Source organism: Microcaecilia unicolor, chromosome 2, assembly GCF_901765095.1.
Source record: "Microcaecilia unicolor chromosome 2, aMicUni1.1, whole genome shotgun sequence".
In the NCBI taxonomy this organism is placed as follows: Eukaryota; Metazoa; Chordata; class Amphibia; order Gymnophiona; family Siphonopidae; genus Microcaecilia; species Microcaecilia unicolor.
In genome coordinates, this window is record NC_044032.1 from 152,250,216 (window position 1) to 152,273,074 (window position 22,859).

At 45.5% G+C, this 22,859-nt stretch overlaps 1 protein-coding gene across 1 annotated transcript in view; it reads left to right on the forward strand.

Moving 5' to 3' along the window:
- LNPEP (leucyl and cystinyl aminopeptidase) overlaps window positions 1–22,859 on the forward strand; it is a 169,616-nt gene that overhangs the window by 18,044 nt on the left and 128,713 nt on the right. Inside the window, 1 exon segment of the mRNA XM_030193410.1 lies at window positions 10,222–11,029. Within this exon segment, the coding sequence (XP_030049270.1) occupies window positions 10,222–11,029 (808 nt within the window).

Below are 22,859 nucleotides of genomic sequence, written 5' to 3' on the forward strand. Positions count from 1 at the left end.
GCTCAGGCATTGGGTAGCAGACTTGGCTTCCAAGCAACATCTCACTCGGCTGCCTTTTCACGGGAAACTTCTTTTTGGCGAGGATCTGGAGAAGATTGTTAAGGATTTGGGGGACTCGAAGCTCAGAGACTGCCTGAGGATAAACCCAAGACCTCGCGGAGGGTAGGCCCAGTCTTCGTGAGGCGCAGAGGTACCGATCTAGCCACACGTCGGGGACTTTTCAGCGCTGCCATATTCAACAGTGTTCTACCTTTTGTGGGGATAAATGGCCCTCCGACACCTCATAGCGTCAGGGTTCTGCAGGGCACCCTTCCCAATGATGGGACGCCGATCTACTCTTTAGATGGCAGAATAGAGGGTTGGCTAACCTTTTTTCTACGAAGAGTGGGCCAGAATTGCTTCAGACCAGTAGGTCTTAGAGGTTATCAGAGACGGCTACAAACTCGAGTTCTCCTCTCCTGTGGGAGATTTTTTTCTTGGTGTCCTGCTATGCCACAGTTTCCAAAAGAGCAGTGATTGAGATCACCTTGCAAGCACTGCTGGAGCTGGGGGCGGTAGTGCCCGTTCCTCCTCTTGAGTATCGCACAGGTCGATGTTCCATTTATTTTGTGGTGCCTCACAAAGGAGGCTACTTCCAGTCTATCCTCGACCTCCGTAGGGTCAGCCAGTTTCTGCGAGTCCGGCATTTTTGTATGGAGACTCTGCGGTCTGTGATGGTGGCAGTACAGCCGGGCAAGTTCTTCATGGTGTTGGACCATAAAGAGGCCTATTTGCATATTCCAATTTGGTCTCCGCATCAGCGATTTGTGCATTTTGCCATTCTAGGGCACCATTTTCAGTTTTGAGCCTTTCCTTTAGCCTCGCCACTGCTACCCACACCTTAGGTTGTGGTGGTGGTGGCCTTTCTGGACGGAGGGCATCAGGGTGCATCCTTATCTCTACAATTGGCTGGGGACTCTGAGCTGGAGAGTTGCAGGGTTACTGCCCTTGTCATTGCACGTCTGCAATCCTTGGGATGGGTTCTCAATCTCGCCAAGAGTTCTGTCTCCATCTCAGACCTTGACCTACCTGGGTGTTTGGTGCTGGAGGAATGCAGGGTCAAACTGCAGAATAAGGTTCACTGTCTGCTACAGCTGTCGAGTCCACGAGTCTGAGATTACGTCCAGGTGTTGGGCTCGATGGCGGCCACTTTGGAAGTGGTGCCATGGGCCAGGGCTCGCATGTGCCCATGGCAACATTCCTTGTTGAGTGGGTGGCCTCCGGTTGCCCAGGAGTATCTGAGACATCTTCCCCTGGCTTCCCTGAGTTTGACAGAGCATGAGCTGGTGGCGTCGCATGGAATCCTTGCTGAAGGGGATGCCATTGGCGTCTTCTCAGTGGATTGTTGTAGTAACAGATGCCAGCCTATCGGGCTGGGGAGCTCAATGTCTTCACCTGCATGCTCAGGGCCGCTGGTCGGCTCTGGGAGCGATGTGGACGATAACCGACGAGCTCCCCGCTGTGTTCAGTGCTCTTCGAGCCTTTTGGGACTTGTTGATGGGCAAGGATGTTTGTGTGCTCTCAAACAACACGATGGCAGTGGCATACATCAACCGGCAGGGTGGCACTCGGAATCTGGCCCTGGCTGCCGAGGCCCGTTGTCTGTTGTGGGCTGAAGCACATGTTCTGTGCTTGTTGGCGTCGCACATAGTGGGAATTTCCAATGTACATGTGGACTTCCTCTACCACCATCTTCTGAACTCCACAGAGTGGTAACTGTCTTCAGAGATGTTTCTCCTGATTTGCCACAGATGGGGAATGCCAGAGATAGATCTGATGGCGTCCCAGAGAAATGGCAAAGTTATCAGTCTTCTTCAGCAGAGGGAATGAGTTAGGGTTGGCAGGGCTGGACACCCTCGTAGAGACTTGGCCAGAGTATGCTCTTCTTTTACAATTTTCCTCCATTTCCGTTGAGTGGCTGGGTGCTCTGCAAGATCAGGTGCCATCCCGGCTGGCTAATGCTCATGGTGCCGGATTGGCCCGGTGGCCTTGGTATGCTGATTTGATTCGTCTTCTGATCGAGGTGTCCTTTTGTCTTCCAGTCTGACCCGATCTGCTGCATCAAGGCCTATTCCTGATGGAAGATCCCCTCCCACTGTGGTCTTATGGCCTGGCTCTTGAGAAGTCACATTTGAGGGAAAAAGGCTATTCTGATGCAGTCATTGCTACTTTGCTACGAGCGCGGAAGCGGTCTACATTGACAGCGTATGCTCAAGAACCTTTGAGGCATGGTGTGCGACCTGCACTTGGACTCTTCATCAGGCCTAGGGTACCCCAGCTTATGGCATTTTTGCAGAATGGTTTGCAAAAGGGTGTGGCTTACACCTCTCTCTGAGTGCAAGTGGCGGCTCTGGCATGCTTAAGGAGACGCATTTCAGGTTCTTCTTTTGCTTTGCATCTGGACTTGACCTGGTTTTTGAGGGGTGTACTTCATCTTTGTCCCCCACTTCATCATCTGTGTCTGCCCTGGAACTTCAACTTGGTCCTTTGGGCCCTGTAGATGCCTCCCTTTGAGCCTTTGCTTAAGGCTTTTTTTTAATGGCTGTTACATCTGCTTGCCAGGTTTCTGAGATTCAAACTCTTTCTTGCTGGGACCCTTTTCTGCAGTTTTCGGAGTTGGGGGTCACATCGAGGACGGTGCCTTCCTTTTTTATCAAAAGTGACCTCTGCTTTTCATGTCAGTCAGCTTCTTTTTCTCCCTTTTGGGAGAATTTTCCCTTAGATTTCAGGAAGTTATGCTTCTTGGACGTTCAAAGGGTAGTTCTCTGTTATTTACAGATGTCTAATGATTTTTGGCATTCGGATCATCTCTTTGTGCTTCTCACCGGGTCCTGCAGGGTGAGGCGGCAAGTAAGCCGACAATAGCTTGGTAGATTAAGGAAGTGATCGTTTCAGTGTATATTTTGGACGGCTGATCGCCGCCACGTTCCACGAGAGGACAGGTGACGTTGTGGGCAGAGACAGGTGTCCTCTTTCTGGACGAGATCTATAGAGCGGCTACATGGGCCTCGCACTCTTTTTCGAAGCACTATAGACTGGATGTGGCCACTTTGACGGATGCTTCCTTTGGGCGACAGTTCTGTCTTTGGGGGTGGGGGCTTCCCACCTTATTTAAGGACTGCTTTGGTACATCCCATCAGTTTCTGGATTCATCTGCTGCATAAGCTAAGAAAGGTAAAATTATGCCTTACCTGCTGATAATTTTCTTTCCTTTACTTTCAGCAGATGAATCCAGGGATCCGCCCTGGTCTAGCCGCGTTCTATGCTTTGTATTTTCCTTTGTTGGCTTGCTTAAAAAAAAAAAAAAGACAGATGATTTGCAAGTCTACAGAGGATGTTCTCATTTTGAAGTTGTGGTATTGTACAGTGTTTATTCTGTTTGGCATTGTTAGTGAGGAAGGCTTCCCTTGTTGTTTTCATGACTTTTTTTCCTGGTTCTTCTTTGTGTTGCGACATATACTGAGTGAAGGAGGGGACTGGCCGTCTGGTACCTCTGCCTTCAGTTTGGTAATCTCTATCTCCATCTGCTGGTAGGGGGACACAACACATTAGTTTCTATATTCATCTGCTGCAAGTAATGGAAAGAAAATTATCAGCAGGTAAGGAATAATTTTACCTTATGGTGGATTCTAAATGTGCAGATTTTGGGCTTGGAAGAATCAAATAATTGTTTTATTGAATTCAGAACCCGTGCTGAAGAGTATGGAATCAGGGAGGAAAGAGAATCAGGAGAGCTGATCCTGAGAGCCTTAAAAGTTAAGATAGCTATCTTATAAATGATGCGTTGACGAACTGGTAAGGGAGTGGTATAACGACAGGTGTCCCTGAGAACACGCCCTCACTGATGATGCAGCTAAGCCACCTTATCAGGTGATGCTAGCCTAATATGTCAGAGGCTGAGTCAGAGGGGTGGGGCTAGGGCTTGCAGGTGGTTAAATGTCCTGAGGTTGAGTTGATCAGGGTGGCCTCGGGGGGGGGGGGGGGGTTTCTAGGAGTGAGACCCCAAATACAGAGGTGTCTTGGAGGAGAACTGTGAGTGAAGGAATCCTCCTATGGTGTTGGCTGGGCTGTAGTACCCGTGAGGGAGACCCAGAGAAGGAAGGAGTGGCTCTATTTCCAAGGTTTGCACCTAGGGTAAAAAGTAACCACCCAGAGGTTACAGGAAAAGGAATAGAAGACTGCAAAGATAAAGAATGCATGTCTTTATATGTGAACAGACAGACCTGGGTGTCATAACTAGAGCCAGGCAAGGAGTTATGCGTAAGTGACTTGAACTATGCTGTAGAAGCCTGACGAGAGGAGAAACCATTGCTAATGTGAATGTTGTCATGTTAAGCCCCGAGTCTGTGATAGAACCAGGCTATTTTGTTCCTCTGTTCAGCAATGGTTTGCTTTTGATTTATACTGCAGCTTGTCCTCCACAAACATAGCCACAGTGTAGTATTCAAAAATGGAGTGTGTGTGTCTAATATCAGGATGGGTGTTCATCGGGGCAGCAGTGTCATTGCAAGGTATAGTCTGGACTCTCTGCCTTTTTATATCAAATTCGGAATTCTGGGGTTCAAGTATACTGACTTTTAGAGTGAATGTTGATTTTTTTCTTGCTGGTGTGAGGTGATGCCTGTTTTCAAAGCTGGCTTTTGGAAAAAGAACTGATTGCATTTGCCAAAAAAAAAAAGTGGCCATTATTATAAAATATGCTTTTTGTCATATTTTCCTCAGGCAACATTATTTTGACATATCACCTTCCCCATTTATACAGTGTTGCCTGGTAGGGTGGACGCCAGTGTGTGTAACTAAGATTAAGCATTGTTTACAGTCAGGGTTTGTTACTTCCCTGTTCCTTGCCTTGTGATTGCATAGTACCAGGACACATTTTTAAGAACAGGTTTCATATTCATTATATTGTCAAAAGGGATCAATTGTTTGAAGCTTGTATTCCATGTAAATCAAATTGAGAGCATTTTTTTGAAGTGTAAATGTGCTATCATTTGCACCAATAACAGTGTTTCTCAGCCATAAGTTCAGTATAGCTCTTTTACTTCACAAATAATGTTTGTTTTTTAAATGAGTAAAACAGCTGAGTTTGACAGTAGGTGATTTGACATACTGGTACATTGACTCTGAGGGACAAAAAAAAAAGCAGAAGGATTTCTTTTTTTACATTTGAACAAAAAATAAATCTCCCAACCACAACATAACCAGTCATGACTTTAGTTCAGTGTAAGAAACTCCTTTCTGAATATGTAAGAATGTTCTAGTAGGATATGAAATCAAATTATTTGCTAGCAGGAATTGGACACAGTTGTGTTGTGATGTAATGCCATACTGAATGTAGTCTCTTTAGCTGGGATAGAGATGTCCTCATCTTGAGAGACAGGCTGAATGGTACCCATGGCCTAGTGAGAAGACTGGTGGTATTTGCACATCTTTAAGGCTTAGTGCTGGGAACAGCAGTGCCAGAGATTTACAGGAGTCATTTCCCCATGCTCCTTGCTCCTGAAACAGCCAGCATACATCTCATTGCATTGGGATCTGAATTCCACCCCAAAGGAAAAGGGGTAGTTCAAACCATCAGTTTGCCTGAGGCACATGCATAGTAATCACTTTTGTTCAGACTGGCCACTGTAAATTTGACCCATTCAACCCAGGCATTATCTCCCTAATGTTTGTCTCAAATCCTTTACCTCCATTACTTGCACCGCCTTAGGATCATATAGAGGTGGTCAAAATGGCGTTATTATAGGCATGTTTGTTGCAATCAGGATATCCTGAACCTTATTGTCCATAATAATCTTTAAACAGCATTCTACTGGGTCTCTTCCTGATACATCTATTCCCATCCCAAACAGAGTATTATGTATGTAGGTCTTACCATTAACTTTTTCTGTCCACTCTGTACAAGTGATTGTCATGAAAACCAGATTATACTCTATCCCTACAGTCAGACTGAGAGGGTCCTTTAAGGATGGAGATCCGGGGCTTAGTTATTTTCGCGTCTACCCCACTAGGTGTAGCAGTCCATCCCTGTGCCTGTGTAGTCCACAATACATAATACCAAGTCATACAGGGTGCATTTAGACACATATACTTGTCTCCCCTGCTATATTTTCTCTGTGCTTGCAAATCCCCACAGTTAATTAGGTTGCACACGTCAATCCTAATTACCTGGGGTTTAGTGGTTTCAGTTATCTTTATTGTAAGCTCACGGGCAGATTCTGAAGAGGATGAACTGACTTCGGGAGAGTGGTGTATTCGACCATGTAAGCATTAACATGACTTATTAACATCAATATTATGATTACAAATAAGGAAAGGCCGAGACCACTCATGTTGGACAAATTAGACCCTGGACTGGTTAAAGGTAACCAATTCCAAATCATCTCCTTCATCCCACTTAGGTCTCCCCCCAAATCTTTCCTTATTTAAGCAGCAGAATTCCCCCTTTTTCTCATAAAGTACCAAGGTTGCCAACCCCCTCCCAGTATTTCATATGTAATGAGCCAAAATGTTACCAGTTCCCCCGTGTTAGGTCGGGGTAGTGATATGTTTCCCTGTTCAACCCTTATCTTAGCACACCTATATAATATGTCCCCTTCCCCTATAGTAGATGTCCCTGGCCCTGTAGTCCAAGTGTCTATTAATGGTTCACACAGTCTACAAAACCTGGTCACAGGATCCCAGGCAAGGATTATCATCAGGGCCTGGATCCCAGCTCAAAGCAGGTCTCTCGTAGGAATTGTTCATGCAGCGTTTTTAGTCTTTTAATCTTTATCTTGAGAGTATCCTCTGTATTTATCACTGTCCACCTGGGGGAATTTGCAGGTGCCTCCACTGGTCCCTTGATCCTGGTGTAGTGTGTCCGACTCTTCTCTACGGTCCTGACTGCAGTTTCAGTGGTCAGCAAGGCTTGATAAGGACCTTTCCAGGAGGAATGTAGCTTGGACTCTTTCCAGGACTTGACCAGTACCCAATCTCCTGTCTGGATCTTGTGAACAGTAAAATTGAGTGGTGGAGTCTGGGCCAGTAACCCTTTCTCCCTTAAATGAGATAGAAGAAGAAGACAGTGCCAGTATATAATTCTTTAAATACAGATCTTTGGTTTTCTCCCCATATAAGGTAACCCAAACAACATTTGATAGGTGGAAATTCCCAAGTCCCTTCGGGGTTCAGTCCTGACTCTAGTTCAATTGATAAGCCCTTTGTCCAAGGTAATTTGGTTTTTAGCATTATTTTAGAAATCTGCCTTTTCAATTTTTGATTCATTCTTTCCACCTTCTCAGATGAGGGTGGGTGCCACGGAGTGTGGAAGTGCCAGGTAATTCCCAGACCCTCCATCACTCCCTACAGGACTTTTGAGGTAAAATGGCTCCCTTGGTGTGAATCTATTTTCCACTAACCCATATCTTGGAATTATTTGTTCCAAGATTATCTTCGACACCCCTTGTGCCGTGGCTGAGGCCGTTGGAGTTGCCTCTACCCAGCATGTCAGATGATCCACAATTACCAGTAAATATTTTAATCGCTTTACCGGGGGGGTAGTTGTATGCTTTGAAAAGGTTTAAGCCCTGGTTCCCTTCCCCCAGGGATAGCTTTTCTAAGTACCTTTTTATTTATTTTCTGTCATATCATACATCTTTCATAAATTTGTTTAGCCACAGTGTATATCCCCAAGCCTCCATATCTTCTTAGTACTGCATCACACAGGGCCTAAGTTCCCTAATGACTCCCCTGATTCAGTATAGCCATCACCTCTCTTAGTATGGCTTTGTTTAACATTTGCCAGCCATCAGGCAAAAGCCATTTTCCTTCTTCTGTCTGTACGGCCCCTAGCTGGATAAGCTTATCTTTCTCTTCCCTAGTGAAACAGGATTTCCTCTGAAGAAAGAAAGGGTCTGCAACCAGTGACAGAACAATTAATAAAGGATAAGTTAAATGAGAAGTCCCATTTTGATGGAGATTGAATATTGAGTAGATGGATGATCTTTAGGCACACAGAGAGTCACGAATAGTTGCATGTCACAGCCTATCCAGTACATCAACACTATGCTTCTATAACTGCGAAACACAACTGGGGGTGGGGTGGAGACTGGGAGGGGGGAAGAGTGGAGGGATAAAAAAATAAGTTTGACCCTGGTTAAATTTTAGAAGATTTATGTATTGTACATTAGAAACGTTCTGTAATACTGCTTATACTATTGTGCTGTATCATATTGAGGTGTCAATAAAACAGTTGAAACATAAAGGATAAGTTAATTGAGCCATGCATGTCACCCTTTAACACTCCGGTTCTTAAACCGGATGGAACATATAGGTTAGTGCAGGACCTAAGAGAATCAGACCAGATTTAAGGGATAGGCCCTTGCACACAGGGAGACAATTATTTGTGGATGGATCCTCCCGGGTCTTGGAGGGAAAAAGACATAGATATGTAATAATAGATGGAAACACCCAGGAAGAATTGGAAGTAGAGACTGCCCAATACATGGTCAGCTCAGACCTAAGAGCTGTATGCCTTGAGTCAGGCATTATTAATCCTGAAGGAACATGATGGAACCATCTATACTGATTACCAATATGCCTTTAGAGTGGTACATACTTTTTGGAAAATATGGAAAGAAAGAGGATTAATCACAAGTAGAGGGAAAGAATTGGTACATGAGAAATTAGTGACACGGGTGCTCAAGAATCTGTTGCTGCCAAGGGAGATTGCAGTGGTGCATGTCCCGGGGCATCAGAAATTATCTACTCCAGAAGCTAGAGGAAATCTGAGAACTGTTCTGCTTCTGGGATCATAGGGATCAGGACACATATTTTTGTGGGCTGTTCCTGGAGAGCAGCCTCTTTAGCTGCTTCATCAGCCAACCTTTTTCCTCTAGCTTCTGGGGACACGGCAGAAAAATTTAGCAGGCTTAGAATTTATAAGCTGGGATAATGGTGAACATTTTTCTTATTTATCTTTGTTTTACATTTTTTCTTATATTTAGCTCACACCTTTATTAATAGCTCAAGTTGCATTAACATTTAAGTACAGTAGATACTTATTTTATGCTTTTCACTTAATGAATAGTTAAGCTCTGGAACTCTTTGCTGGAGGAGGTGGTAACAGCAGTTAGCGTGTCTGGGTTTAAAAAAGGTTTGGACAGATTCCTAGTCTGCTATTGAGACAGACATGGGAAGCAACTGCTTGCCCTGGGATTTGTAGTATGGAGTGTTGGCACGATTTGGATTTCTGCCAGGTACTTGTGACCTGGTTTGGCCACTGTTTTGGAAAACAGGATACTGGGCTAGATGAACCATTGGCTTCACCCAATACGGCTACTCTTATGGTCTTATGTTTTGAGGAGGAGGAGATAGGACTTTGATTTTAGGGGTTTGTTTTCTTTTTCAAGCCTCTTTCCTCTTCCCCTTGCTTTCTGTTGTCTTTTTTTTGCCCACACCCTGCTCTTTCAAGAATCATGCTGCTTTTTTCACCTAACCTGACATTTCATAGGCCACAGCAGTATCTCCAACTATCAATAGCCCAGCTGCTGAGTCTACACTAGGTGACTGCACCATCTCCTGCTGTCAGAGGCCTGTGGTTGACAGTTTGCTGGTCACAGCTGAAAGACTGCTGGGAGGTGCCAAGATTAAGTGCATAGTCGGGGTGAGCCATTGTCCAGAATTTTTCCACCCCCGTTAGATGTAACAAGAAAAAAATGGAAAACAAAAGCTTAAATATGGAGGGATGGAATGGGCCACCAACATGTTTTTTCCCCCTCATTGCTAGTCCCTGTGCCCCTTTGTGGAATGAATTTGTCAATCTAAGTGTGTGTGTGTGGGGGGGGGGGGGGGGGGGGGGGGGGGGAGGATAGCCAGAATATACCATTGATTTTTACTTAAGTGTAAGAACCTTTTAACTTTTTTTGCAAAATTTACTAGCAGTTTGCTTTGCCTATGAAGTCTGTAGAAATCTTCTTGGCCTGAGAGACTGAAAATGGAGGGAGCTTATGGTGCACATCTGGTCTTTGATGGTTAGAGCTCTGTATGTTTAATATATGATGATCTGGCTGACTTGTGACGTTTCTATCCACTGCATACTTCAGTAAGCACAGCTCCTGTGCTTTAAAAATTAGAGAGAAATAGATTATACTTTTGACATTTGTTTTTCTGGGTCTAAAATGTGTGTGCTTTGGTTTTCAGATCGGGTTCAGTTACCCAGGAACATGATAGAAAACAGCATGTTCGAAGAGGAGCCTGATGTAGTGGATTTGGCCAAGGAGCCCGGCTTGCATCCTCTAGAGCCCGATGAAATAGAATATGAGCCCAGGAGCTCACGATTACTTGTGCGGGGACTTGGAGAACATGAAATGGAAGAAGATGAAGAGGACTATGAATCATCAGCAAAACTGTTGGGCATGTCGTTCATGAACAGAAGCTCAGGCCTTCGTAATAGTTCAAATGGCTATAACCAGACTGCAGATGGATTATGCTCAGTATCTTCCAAACGGACCATGATTTTTTGTGCAGTTCTGCTTGTGATTGTAGTTTCTGTAGTGATGGTGGTTTATCTACTGCCTAAATGTACTTTTACCAAAGAAGGGTGTGTTAAACAAAACAGCACTGTGGAGCCTGTATTCCCCTGGGCACAGTATAGACTTCCTGATAGCATTAGACCACTGCGTTATGATCTTGTCTTGCATCCAAATCTGACCACTGGGATTTTTACAGGTTTTGTCCAGATAATGCTCGAGGTTACCCGGGAGTCCAAGAGTATCATACTTCACAGCTCGGGCCTTAATATCACCAATGTAACCCTTACTTCAGCAGCTAAGAATCAAATCAGAGTTACATATATGGAGAATACATCCTTTGCACAGATTGCTGTTGTTCCATCGGAACCTTTATCTCGAGCACAGACGTACAACCTGAGCATGGAGTATTCATCTAATTTCTCGGACACTTATTACGGATTTTACAAAATTGCCTGCAAGGATGGCGATCAGGAAAGGTAACCCTGAAAATACATATATTTTGTTTGGTATTTTGCCTACAGTTGCATTACATGCAAGACAACTACTTTATTGGTTTTCTTATACTGATGCAGCAGTGAATTAAGCATTTGTGTGAGATTTTTCAGTTTTCAAAAGGAGGGACTGTCATTGGGCTAACTGGAGAACTAGGCCTTGCTACTTCTGTTTAATCTTTTTCTTGTTCTTTGAAATCTTTCGTTTTATGACTCATCTCTTTAGTAATGTCATTTAATGAAGAAAAGCAGGTGTTTACTCTTCATTGTAGCCAGACTAGACTAGATGGAAACAGAGCTAAACTTTGTCCCCTTTAATGTATTCTGATGCAATTAGAATGTCAGTCAGTATTATCTGTCTCAAGCAGATGGACAGATGTATAAATTAGGGCAGAAATTAAGAAATGTGCAGAGGGTCTAAGAGGTGTACTTCCATAGGGAGCTCTGGAAGTACTGCAGCGGGATGCTAGAGGCAGGAAACTTTGGCTGAGCCCCACCTGGTAATGTATGCAAGTGAGCAGTACTGTCTGTAAAAGGCAGAGACTTCAGGGGCTTACTGGAACAGCAGTACAGCTGTCCTTCACCCTGAGAGGAAGGACATTGTCCTGCTAGCCTACTCTGAAATGAGGTATAGAGGTCAGCCTGCAACCAGGAATAGCAGAATATGTTCCACAGCTCCTGACAAGGACTCTCATGGAGTAGAGTATATTAAGCTTACAGGAGGCCATTAAGTGGATGCCCAGCTAAGAAGTTAGTGATGCCTCTTTCCTTGTCATCAAGCAGATGAAGCCATTATGTATGGGTTGTGTCCATCAACCAGCAGGGGGAGATAGAGAGCACTCAACTTTTCACAGTGCCTCATGGCCATCCAGCTCCACTGCCTCTTCAGTATTTTCTATCTCCCCAAGCAGGGTGGCTGCAGCTTCTTCGAGCTCCATCAAAAATCTGCCTGGGGGTGGCTCCTGGCTTGCCAGCTGTTAGCCGGGGTGTTAGAGGCTATAGCAGCTTCACTTTGAAGGCACATAGGTTAGCCCTTTCCCTGCCTTACCCATGCCCCCGTGGATGTGGACATATTAGCTTGCTTTTCCCTGTCCTTTCCCACTCAGTGGATGTAGGCACATTGGTTCGCCTTTCCCACTCATCTGAGATTGCGGTGCACCCCCCCCCCCCCCCCCCCCCCCCCGTGGTCGGGCTGTGAGGATTCGGAGAGTTCTGGCAGGCCTTCGTGGTCTGAGGAGCCAGAGTCAGGTGCAGAATTACCACAGGATCTGGATGATCCCTCCGCGGTGAGGATTTTCCACCGTGATGAGCTGCCAGCGCTTATTTCAGATGCCCTATAGGTCCTTTCTATTGAAGATCCTGACAGTGGCACGGCCTCCTCTGTGAATCCTAGGATGGCTAGTACCAAAAAGCCTGCTCGAGCCTTTCCTTTGCATGACTCCATCCAAGAGCTTATTTCTGCTCAGTGGGCTGACCCCGAGGGACCTTTGAAAGTTTCCAGGGCTATGGGGCAATTATACCCTCTGTGTGAGGAGCATTTGGCTCGCTTTGCAATGCCTAAAGTAGATGCCCTAGTCACTGCGGTGACAAAGAGAACTACCCTCCCTGTGGAAGGAGGAGTTGCCCTGCAGGATATACAAGACCGTAGGCTGGAAGCAGCACTTAAACGGTCCTTTGAAATTGCAGGTCTTACTTTTCGGGCGTCTGCATGCAGTTGTTATGGTGCTAGAGCCTGCCTGGCGTGGTTGCAACAGGCAGTGGAACAGCCCGGAGATGGAGCGGAGCCCTTCTCGGATGTGGCTCCGCGGCTGGAGTCGGCTTTGTCCTTTTTGGCTGATGCCCTTTATGATATTGTCCGAGCTTCGGCTAAACAAATGGCAGTAGCGGCGGCTCGTCGTCTTATTTGGCTACGACATTGGGCAGCGGACATGGCCTCTAAGCAAAGGTTGGTGAAGTTGCCCTTTCAAGGCCTTCTCCTATTTGGTGAGGAGTTGGAATTGTGAAAGGTCTGGGAGATCCTAAACCCCAGCGCTTGCCCGAAGATAGGCCGAGGCCTTCCTCCAAGGGCCAGGAGGTCCACTCCTCTTATAGACCTCGCTTCCGTGAAGCTAGAAGGTACCGCCCGGGGCGTTCTGCTGGGTTCACTTCTCATGCCCGTTTTTTAGCAGAGGAACTCCTTTCGCTCGGAAAAGCATTCCACAGCCACTGGCTCTAGGCCTGGAGTTCAGGGGCGACCCTCTCAATGATGGTGCGCCGGCCCCCTCCTCGCTTCCTGTCATCAGAGGACGTCTTTCCCTCTTTGCCGAGGAGTGGGCCAATATTTCCTCAGATCAATGGGTTCTGGACCTGATCAGAGATGGCTACAGAATAGAATTCAATGCCCCAGTAAGAGACGTGTTTGTGGAGTCCCGATGCGGTTCTGCCGCAAAACGGGCGGCGGTAAAGGAGACTTTGCAAGATCTGATTCAGTTAGGGGCCGTGTCCCCGGTACCTCCCGCCGAACACGGCTACGGCCGATACTCCATCTACTTTGTGGTGCCGCGAAAAGGTGGGTCTTTTCTCCCTATTCTGGACTTAAAAGAATTAAACAAATCCCTGAGAGTGTGACATTTCCACATGGAAACCCTGTGTGCCGTCATTGCTGCGGTACAGCCAGGAGAGTTTCTCAGGTCTCTAGACCTGAAAGAAGCTTACTTGCACATACCAATTTGGCCACCACACCAGACGTTTATGAGGTGTTGCGGTGTTTGGCCTCGCCACAGCTCCCCGAACCTTTTCGAAGGTAATGGTGGTAGTAGCTGCTTTGCTCAGGCGAGAAGGTATCAGGGTTCACCCATACCTAGACAACTGGCTCATCAGAGCAGACTCTGTAACAGAGAGCTATCAAGCTACAGCCAGAGTGGTCTCAGTACTTCAATCTCTAGGCTGGGTCGTCAATATGGCCAAAAGTCACCTGACCCCCTCGCAATATCTAGAATATTTGGGGGCCAGGTTCGACACAGACTCGGGCTATGAATACTTACCCGAGCTAAGGCGGTGAAAGCTTCAGAATCAGGTCCGTCTGCTCCTGAGGATGACCTGCCCGCGAGATTTGGACATTGTCCAGCTGCTGGGATCGATGACAGCCACATTGGAAGTGGTGCCCTGGGCGAGAGCGCACCTGAGACCTCTACAGTATTCCCTAATTCAAAGATGGTTTCCAGTTTCTCAGGATTATCAATGCAGACTTTCTTGGCTCCCTGCGGCCCGACTCAGCATGGAGTGGTGGCTCTCAGACAGCATGCTGCGGCAAGGATTGCCGCTGGCGCTCCCTGATTGGTGTCTAGTAGTGACAGATGCCAGCCTGAAGGGCTGGGGCGCACATTGCAAGGGGAAGCATGCCCAGGGTCTATGGGCACCCGAGGAGTCGGAGTGGTCCATCAACCGCCTGGAGTTGAAAGCGGTGTTTCAGGCGCTTCTGGCCTTTCAAGTGACCCTGGGAGGATTGGCTGTCAGAGTGATGTCGGACAACACGACAGCAGTGGCCTACATAAATCGACAAGTCGGCACTCAGTGCAGAGCACTGGCCACGCAGGCCGAACAGATTTGCCACTGGGCCGAGCTGCATCTTCAGTTTCTGTCGGCAGCTCACATAGCAGGTTAGAGCAACGTGCAAGCCGATTATCTAAGCAGGCATCAGATCGATCCAGCAGAATGGGAACTAGCAGACGAAGTATTCCTGCAGATATGTGCCAAATGGGGCAAGCCCGTGATGGATCTTATGGCGACAAGTTCAAATGCCAAAGTCCCGTGCTTCTTCAGCAGACGGGGAGATCCTCGCTCGGCAGGGTTGGATGCCTTGACTCAGCCCTGGCCTCCGGGCCTACTATATGTGTTCCCTCCGTGGCCCTTGATAAGGCGCGTGCTCCTGCGGATTTGGCTGCACCCTGGAGAAGTGGTCCTCATCGCCCCGGATTGGCCCAGGAGGCCTTGGTATGCGGACCTCCGACAGATACTAGTGGAGGCTCCCCTTCCTTTACCTCTGGTACCGAACCTGTTGTCACAGGGCCCGGTAGCCATGGAGGACGCCTGCTGCTTTGGTCTTATGGCATGGCGATTGAGAGGGCCCAATTGAGGGACAAAGGCTATTCAAACACAGTCATTTCCACTCTCCTTCAGGCCCGCAAGCGTTCCACTTCTGTGGCTTATGCCAGGATTGGCGCCAGTTTGAGTCTTGGTGTGCTTCAAAATCGATCACACTCATGCGGGCTCCTGTCTCGCTGATTCTGGACTTTTTGCAGGATGGTATACAAATAGGCTTGGCCTATAATTCCCTGCGGGTGCAAGTGGCAGCGTTGGCCTTCTTTCGTGGTAAGGTTGAAGGCGTGTCTTTAGCTGCTCATCCAGATGTGGCACGGTTTCTTAGTGGGGTGCTTCGGCTCCGGCCTTCCGTGCGAGCACCCTGTCCAGCTTGGAACCTGGGGCTAGTTTTGAAGGCCCTGCAGGCTTCTCCTTTTGAGCCGATTCGGCGAGCATCGGAGAAAGATTTGACACTAAAGGCCGTTTTTGTTGTGGCCATTACTTCGGCGAGACGGGTGTCAGAGCTCCAGGCGCTGTCCTGTAGAGACCCATTTCTGCAATTCTCAGAGTCCGGGGTCACGGTTCAGATCGTGCCTTCCTTCATGCCTAAGGTGGTTTCAGCGTTTCACCTAAACCAGCCTATTTTCTTGCCCTCCTTTGATAAGGAGGAGTTTCCAGAATCTTTTGGGCAGTTGCACCTGTTGGATGTGCGCAGGACTCTGCTGCAGTATCTGCGAGTTATCATCTCTTTCGGGATCTATGATCATCTGTTTGTTTTGCTATCAGGTCCTCGTAGAGGGTCTCCAGCGTCTAAAGCTACTATTGCCCGCTGGCTCAAAGAAACTATCTTTTCAGCTTATCTGCTTGCCGGCCGGTCTCCGCCTGATGCCTTTAAGGCGCATTCTACCAGAGTGATTTCTTCCTCTTGGGCTGAAACTGGAGCACTCTCTCGTCAAGAGATATGCAGTGCAGCAACATGGGCTTCTAAGCTCTCTTTTGCCCGACATTACAGGCTGGATGTGGCTGCTAGGAGGGATGCGCGTTTTGGAGCACAAGTGCTAGCGCGTGGTGTGACCTGTTCCTACCCTATATAGGGATTGCTTTGTTAGATCCCATACATAATGGCTTCATCTGCTTGATGACAAGGAAGGGAAACTTAGGTTCTTACCTTGGGAATTTTCTTTCCTTTAGTCATAGCAGATGAAGCCATGAGCCCTCCTTGTATGATTGTCTGTATGCTGTGAATCTGTTCTTGTTTCCTGAAGTTCCTTCCTTGAGAGAAAGTTGGAAAACACTCTTCAGGATTCATGTTCACTTATAGGAGGATGAGTCCATTCCCTCTAGTTTATGTTTTGGAGGATGAGTTTATTTCCTCCAGGAGGATGTGTTCATTCCCTCCTTTTGAGTTCATGCCCTTGTTAAGGGGCCATCGTTCGCTGTGAGGAAAGTTCGTTATTCCCATTGCGGTTTGCCATACTGCTTTGGAAGCTTCAAATACCGAAGAGGCAGTGGAGCTGGCTGGCCATGAGGCACTGTGAAAAGTTGAGTGCTCTCTATCTCCCCCTGCTGGTTGATGGACACAACCCATACGTAATGGCTTCATCTGCTATGACTAAAGGAAAGAAAATTACCAAGGTAAGAACCTAATTTTCCCTTATAAGAGAGAGGAATAGGTGGCTGTAGTCTTAAAATGAATGGAAGCTGTCTAGATAGCTGTCTCCAGCTCTGTTTGTCTGATTTTTCAGTAGTGCATACTAGGTGTACTAATGCTGAACTGGGAGATCCTTGAACTCTTTGAAACTAATACACCAGGTCCTGAATTGTAAGGGAAAGCCAACTATAAACTTAGTTCCCTGAGTATGGAACAAACCGCTCTAATCTAGTAAAAAAAATTAAATAAATAAAAAGGAAGAACAGTGCCTTTCACTGGTTTTCATTTTGCTCCAGGGGTTGTGCTATTGAAGACAGTACTCCTCTGTCTGTATGAAGGCAGGCTAACTACTTTGTTGCTTGTAGCTAATGAACTCCAGCAGGATTATGGGAGGTGAGGTTATTTCCTTTGAAATCAAAACCTCAAGGACTATATCTCCCAGGAGTTTGAAACTAGGTCTGTATGTCCTTTGCAGCCTCATCTGGTGATGTATTATTTGAATAACTGCCAGCAAGTCGCTGAGCTTAGTAGAAGTCCTGCTTTGGATTTTAGGAAGACATATCTTCCTCATACCTAAATATGGTATAGATAAAGAGAGGGCAGTTCAGCACAAAGACAAGATTATAGATTGTGAGCCCCCAGGGACAGGGAAACATCCAGTGTACCTGAATGTAACTTATCTTGAGTTACTGTTTAATAAAAGGTGTGAGCTAATTCCAAATAAATAGGGCATTAGCACCTAATTGCTGCCGATACACGCGTAGCATAAAGTGTTCCGTAATTTATGTAAGTTTGAGTCTCGCCCATGCTCTTCCAAGTGCCCCCCTTTCAAATACACGCTAAGTTATTGTATTGACATTATAAGTAGTATACTATGCCATACTTTGAATTGCTTTTTGAATATTTTTACTGCTGTAATTGTCTATTGCTTATGTTTGATTTATTCTTACTGTACACCGCCTTGAGTGAATTCTTTCAAAAACGCAGTAAATAAATCCTAATAAAAAAGAAATAAAGATAGATGCCACTCCCTGGAGCTGAGTAGAGAAGAAGCTTATCAGGGCAGACTGTGCTCAGGAAAGGATGGTGCACTCATCGGTGCATGCTGCCCCGAGCGAAGGAGAGCATCTGTTAGTGCACGGAGTCGAGCAAGGGGCCAGTGCTTGTCAGTGGATGTCATCTGTGTGAACTCAGCTGAGCTAAGGCTGGTGTACATTGATGCTCTAAGCTGAGAGAACGGATCTACAAGACTGATGGTTGAAAGGTCAGGCACTCATCAGACATGACACTGACCTAGCTCTTTGGTGCTGCCTACAAGGTTAGATTTATTTATTTATTTGTTACATTTGTATCCCACATTTTCCCACCTATTTGTAGGCTCAATGTGGCTTACATAGTACTGGAGAGGCATTAGCAGACTCCGGTGTAAACAAATACATAGTGAAGTTGTGGTAAGATAAAGTTCATGTGGTATAGCCACAGAAGGGTTGTATTATGTCCATTACGTTTTTTTTGTGTGTTTGTGTATTGCAGAGATCAGGCATTTATGTTGGATTGGTTGGGTATGCCTTTTTAAACAGGTACGTTTTTAGTGTTCTCCGGAAGTAAGGTATTGGGCTAGCTAAAAGGGAATAGCTCTCGCAACCCTTAGGTCAATCTTCTCAACTTAAAAAAACAAAAACAAGACAAATGCCATTCTATATAGATATAGTTATTACACATATGTACATTTATTTAAACCATTTTTGTATACCACAATTCTGATAATTATATGCAGTTACAATAAAACAAAACAGCTTTTTTTATGGATAACAAAACTCATCCCTCAACACCCTCCCACCCCAGTGCTCCTTATACAGCTCCTTCTTAGGTCTTATAGTACTGCTGAATCCCCTACACCCAAGCACTGTGGTGGTTTAAATTAACTAGTCCCTGTTAATTATATGTCCACGGAATTCAAGAAAGCGGAACGAGCATGCATACTCATACAGAGCTGGTGGTGGGAGGCGGGGCTAGTGGTTAGGAGGCATGGCTAGTGGTGGGCAGACTTCTATGGTCTGTGCCCTGAAAATGGCAGATACAAATCAAGGTCAGGTATACACATAAAGTAGCACATATGAGTTTTATCTTGTTGGGCAGACTGGATGGACTGTACAGGTCTTTCTCTGCCGTCATGTACTATGTTACTATATATTTAAATAGGGCAGCCAGATAGTTAAAAAGCACTTTTTGCCCTTAGTCCTTTATTTTCCACTGACATATGTTCCATGGTGAGGACTTTGTGCATTTGATTACGCCATTGAAGTAACATTGGAGGATCTGGACAAATCCATTTGAGTAGTATGCAGCGTTTTGCAATTAGGGTTGATTTACGGAAAAAAAAAGACTGGAGATTGGAGTTCCCGTCACAATCACGGATATATCATCCAATAAACAAATTTGCAGGATAGGAACCCAGTTATGTTGACAAATGCTATTTATAGGGTTCCAAAGGTGTTGCCAGAACTGTTGCACTTTAAGGCAGTCCCAAATACAGTGTGTATATGAGGACTCCTGTGCCTGGCATTTGAGTCTGGTCCCATCAGAAGGGAGATCCATCTTCTTAGCAGGAGATGGATGGATATACATGCGCAAAAGGAATTTATAATGAAGTTATTGCAGCTTAATACTATATACCAGAAGCCGCGCACCCTTCAGGGTATCCACACAAGCCTCCACGGTATAGATTCCAAAGTCAAGAGTCCATTGGTCCACTATTCTCTGAAGCAGCGATTGAGTAATTGATGTCTTAATTCATCATAATAGCGACCTGCCAATTCTTTACAGATGGCCGGTTGTGGCCTTTTTTTTCATCAAAAAGTAATTTGAAGAGATCTGCAGGATAGGTGCGCAATAGGGTGGCAATGTAATGATGCATCTGCTGGTATGCATACCAGTCCTGAGGTTGCAGTAAATAGGTTGTGCATATTGTGTCATACGGTATTATTTATGGTTCATCATCCTCACATGAATGTGAATCAAAGCCAAACCTGGGATGCTCATTGCTGGAAATGTGGATCAGTTAAAACAGTTTTTTAAAAAATGATTAGTAGATTAGTGTTGTGACATTTGTTTTTGTTATATTTTAACATCTTGATAAAGTAAGTTAATCAAGACTTGTCGTACTGGGTCAGACCTCCATCTAGCCTGCTATCCTGTTTCCAGCAGTGGCCAGTCCAGATCACAAGCAGCAGGCAGAGCCCCAAAAGTGGAAAAAATCCTTGCTACTTAACCCCAGGGATAAGCTGTGACTTTCCCCAGGTTTATCTTAATAATAAGGACACCGTGAGAGCGGAGCACCGTATTCCACTACGTCAGCAAAGACCAGTAAAAGAATAGTGTAATCAGCAAGGCTGTCCCATGAAAAAATAGAAGGATGAGGAATATAAGTAAAACCTTTTATTCTTCAGGACCCGACACAGCACTGTGTTTTGGCGTAAAGCCTACATCAGGGGTCTATACACAGGATCACTGAAGGATATAGTGTAACATGTTGACCGTTCTATTTTTGGATCGAGTCTTTTATCAAGACTATTATCCAGAGATTCCTCTATCCTTCAGTGATCTTCCATGTAGTTGGACTGTTCCCTTCATAGATATACCTTAGTTTTAGGCTGTTGCCTTCAAGGACTCTTTCAAGGAAAGTATCAGTTGGATTTGTTGGTCTGCACATCTCTTCCATGGTCTATCAATACTATTTTCTATTATTCCTTCTTATCATGGGAGGAATTGCATCCTTCTTCTCTTCTATACCTTTTGTCTTTCCATAGCCCTTCTGATTGCTCTTGGTTCTCTTTATTAGGTACTGCTGGAAGGGACTTCCTAAGGCTATTCCAGTTTATTTATATTGCTCTGTTTATTAGTCTGGGGAGGTTAATGATGTGTTTGCAAAATTCTTTCTCTTTTTTTTTTTTCTTTTTTTTAGATATTTTAGTCCTACCCTATATTGGAGACACTGCTTTGCTACATCCCATTGGTCTGGGCTGGTCTGATAGGATGCTGTGGAAGGAAAAATTGTCTTACCTGATAACTTTCTTTTCTTTAGTCCTATCAGAACAATCCAGAATCCCTCCCTGGTTGATTAATTTTATGTTGCTTACAAGCAGTGGTGTGCTGGTAAATTTTTAACAACAGGCTCTCTCCCCGGTCCACCTCAGTGCCCCCCCCACCCCCGTCCACCATTGCGCCCCCCCCCCCCCAAATTGCAGAGCTGGCTATAGCGGGAGAGGGGGGCAATGCATTACTCTCTCCAGGAAAAAAAATTAAATGATCCCAGGTTCCAATCTAATTCATGTTTAATGTGGGATAAAATGCTTGAGTCTCTACATTTGACCTCTGTTAAGGACCTTACTCTCAAAACAGTCCTGGTTGCGATTACCGCTGCTCAAAGAGTTTCTGTGCTGCAGGCTCTGTCTTGTTGGGACCTGTATCTCTCTCCTTTGTGGAGGACTCTGTTTCCCTTTGCACAATCCCTTCCTTTCTTTCTAAGGTGGTGGTTCCATTCCATGTGAATCAAGAAGTTTTATTTGCCCTTCTTTGTGGTAGAAATCTCTGCTTCTGCAGACAGGAGACTCCACAAGCTAGAGGAAGCTACTCCAACACCTGAAAGATATGAATGTTTTTCGTCTGTCTGATCATCTCTTTGTTCTTTTTCATGGCACTGGGAGGGGCCAGGTGGCCTCTAAGGCTTCCACTGCAAGGTGAATCAGGGTGGTTATTGAGACAATCTACATTTGTAAGAATTTTCTGTACCTCAGGGCTTGAAAGGCTGTCCATATGGGCTCAGGCTACATCCTGGGCAGAGGCCTGGGCGGTGGTTTCGGAAGAGATTTATGGAGTGGCGACTTTGTCATTCTTTTGTCAGACACTACAGATTGGGTGTGTTGGCCTGGGTCTGTTCGGTCTGGCTATCATTTGGGGTCCTTGTCTTTCCCTCCCAGTAGATCTGCTTCAGTACATCCCACTTGTGCAGAACAGTGTAACTAGACGCTAAGGAAGGAGAGAGTGCCTTAATTTGGTAATTTTCTTTCCTTTAGTCAGCTGCACTATTTTGCAACTCACCCTCTCAAATTCGGAAGACTTTGAGCCTGGAACTCTGGGTGTGCTTTGTGCTTTCCCTTATTTTATTATTTTTGACTGTAAGTATAATATATATAGGAAGAGACAAGTCACATATTTCACAATTTACAGCAATACGGGTTTCCTGTAGACAACATTAGTCATCACTGCTTGTCCACCATGAGGTTTGTTAACTTTAGACTTGCCAGGGTACAGTGTGGCAGAGCAGTGAGGGCCCTGGTCCTTTTACTGTGGCTTTTTTGCCACTTTTCTTTTAGTGTTAATTCAATTTTCCTCTAGTACCTCTTCCCTTATAATCAGTGGGTGTAATGTGTTTTAGGATTTTTTCCCCACATCGTTTCTTCCATGATTTGTAAGCTGTTGATATATTGTATGATCATCATGTTCACATTTATCAAAATAAATGTGATCTTGAATTTTTGTAGCCAGAAACCATATAGGTGGCTTGTTTCTTACTGTGAAGAGTGTGTTTTAAATCTGTAGAATTGCCTCTTTTTTTTTTTTGTTTTTGTTACATTGATTCTTGAAGTGCATTTCTCTAGTTTGGCCAGCAGGTGGTACATGTTATGTTTTAAGTTGTTACAAAGAACTGACCTTTTCCTTCTTTAGTTAACATAGGAAATGCCTGTAGTGATGTAAACTAGTGTGTTGGGTCTGTGAGTGCTTTCTGGGAACTGTGGGACCACTGGGAGTGTGGCCTCCAGTAATCTAGAAATCACTGGGGATAATTTGAGAGCAGGAGACTCACCCAGAGGCGGTTGTGACCCAGTCGGTGGGTACTGCTAGTGAGAGCACAAGTGGCAGGTGCAGACAGACGGACATGAGCTGTGCTGGGGATAGACCCTCTAAGTGGCCGCGGGGTAACCCCTGGCTGGTGTCTGGGCATTTCGTGATGCTTACATATAGCAACAAACCAGAAAATAGTTTCCTGTTCAGGTTATACAAATTTTATCCAATACAAAATACTGTAATTCTTCAGCACTACCA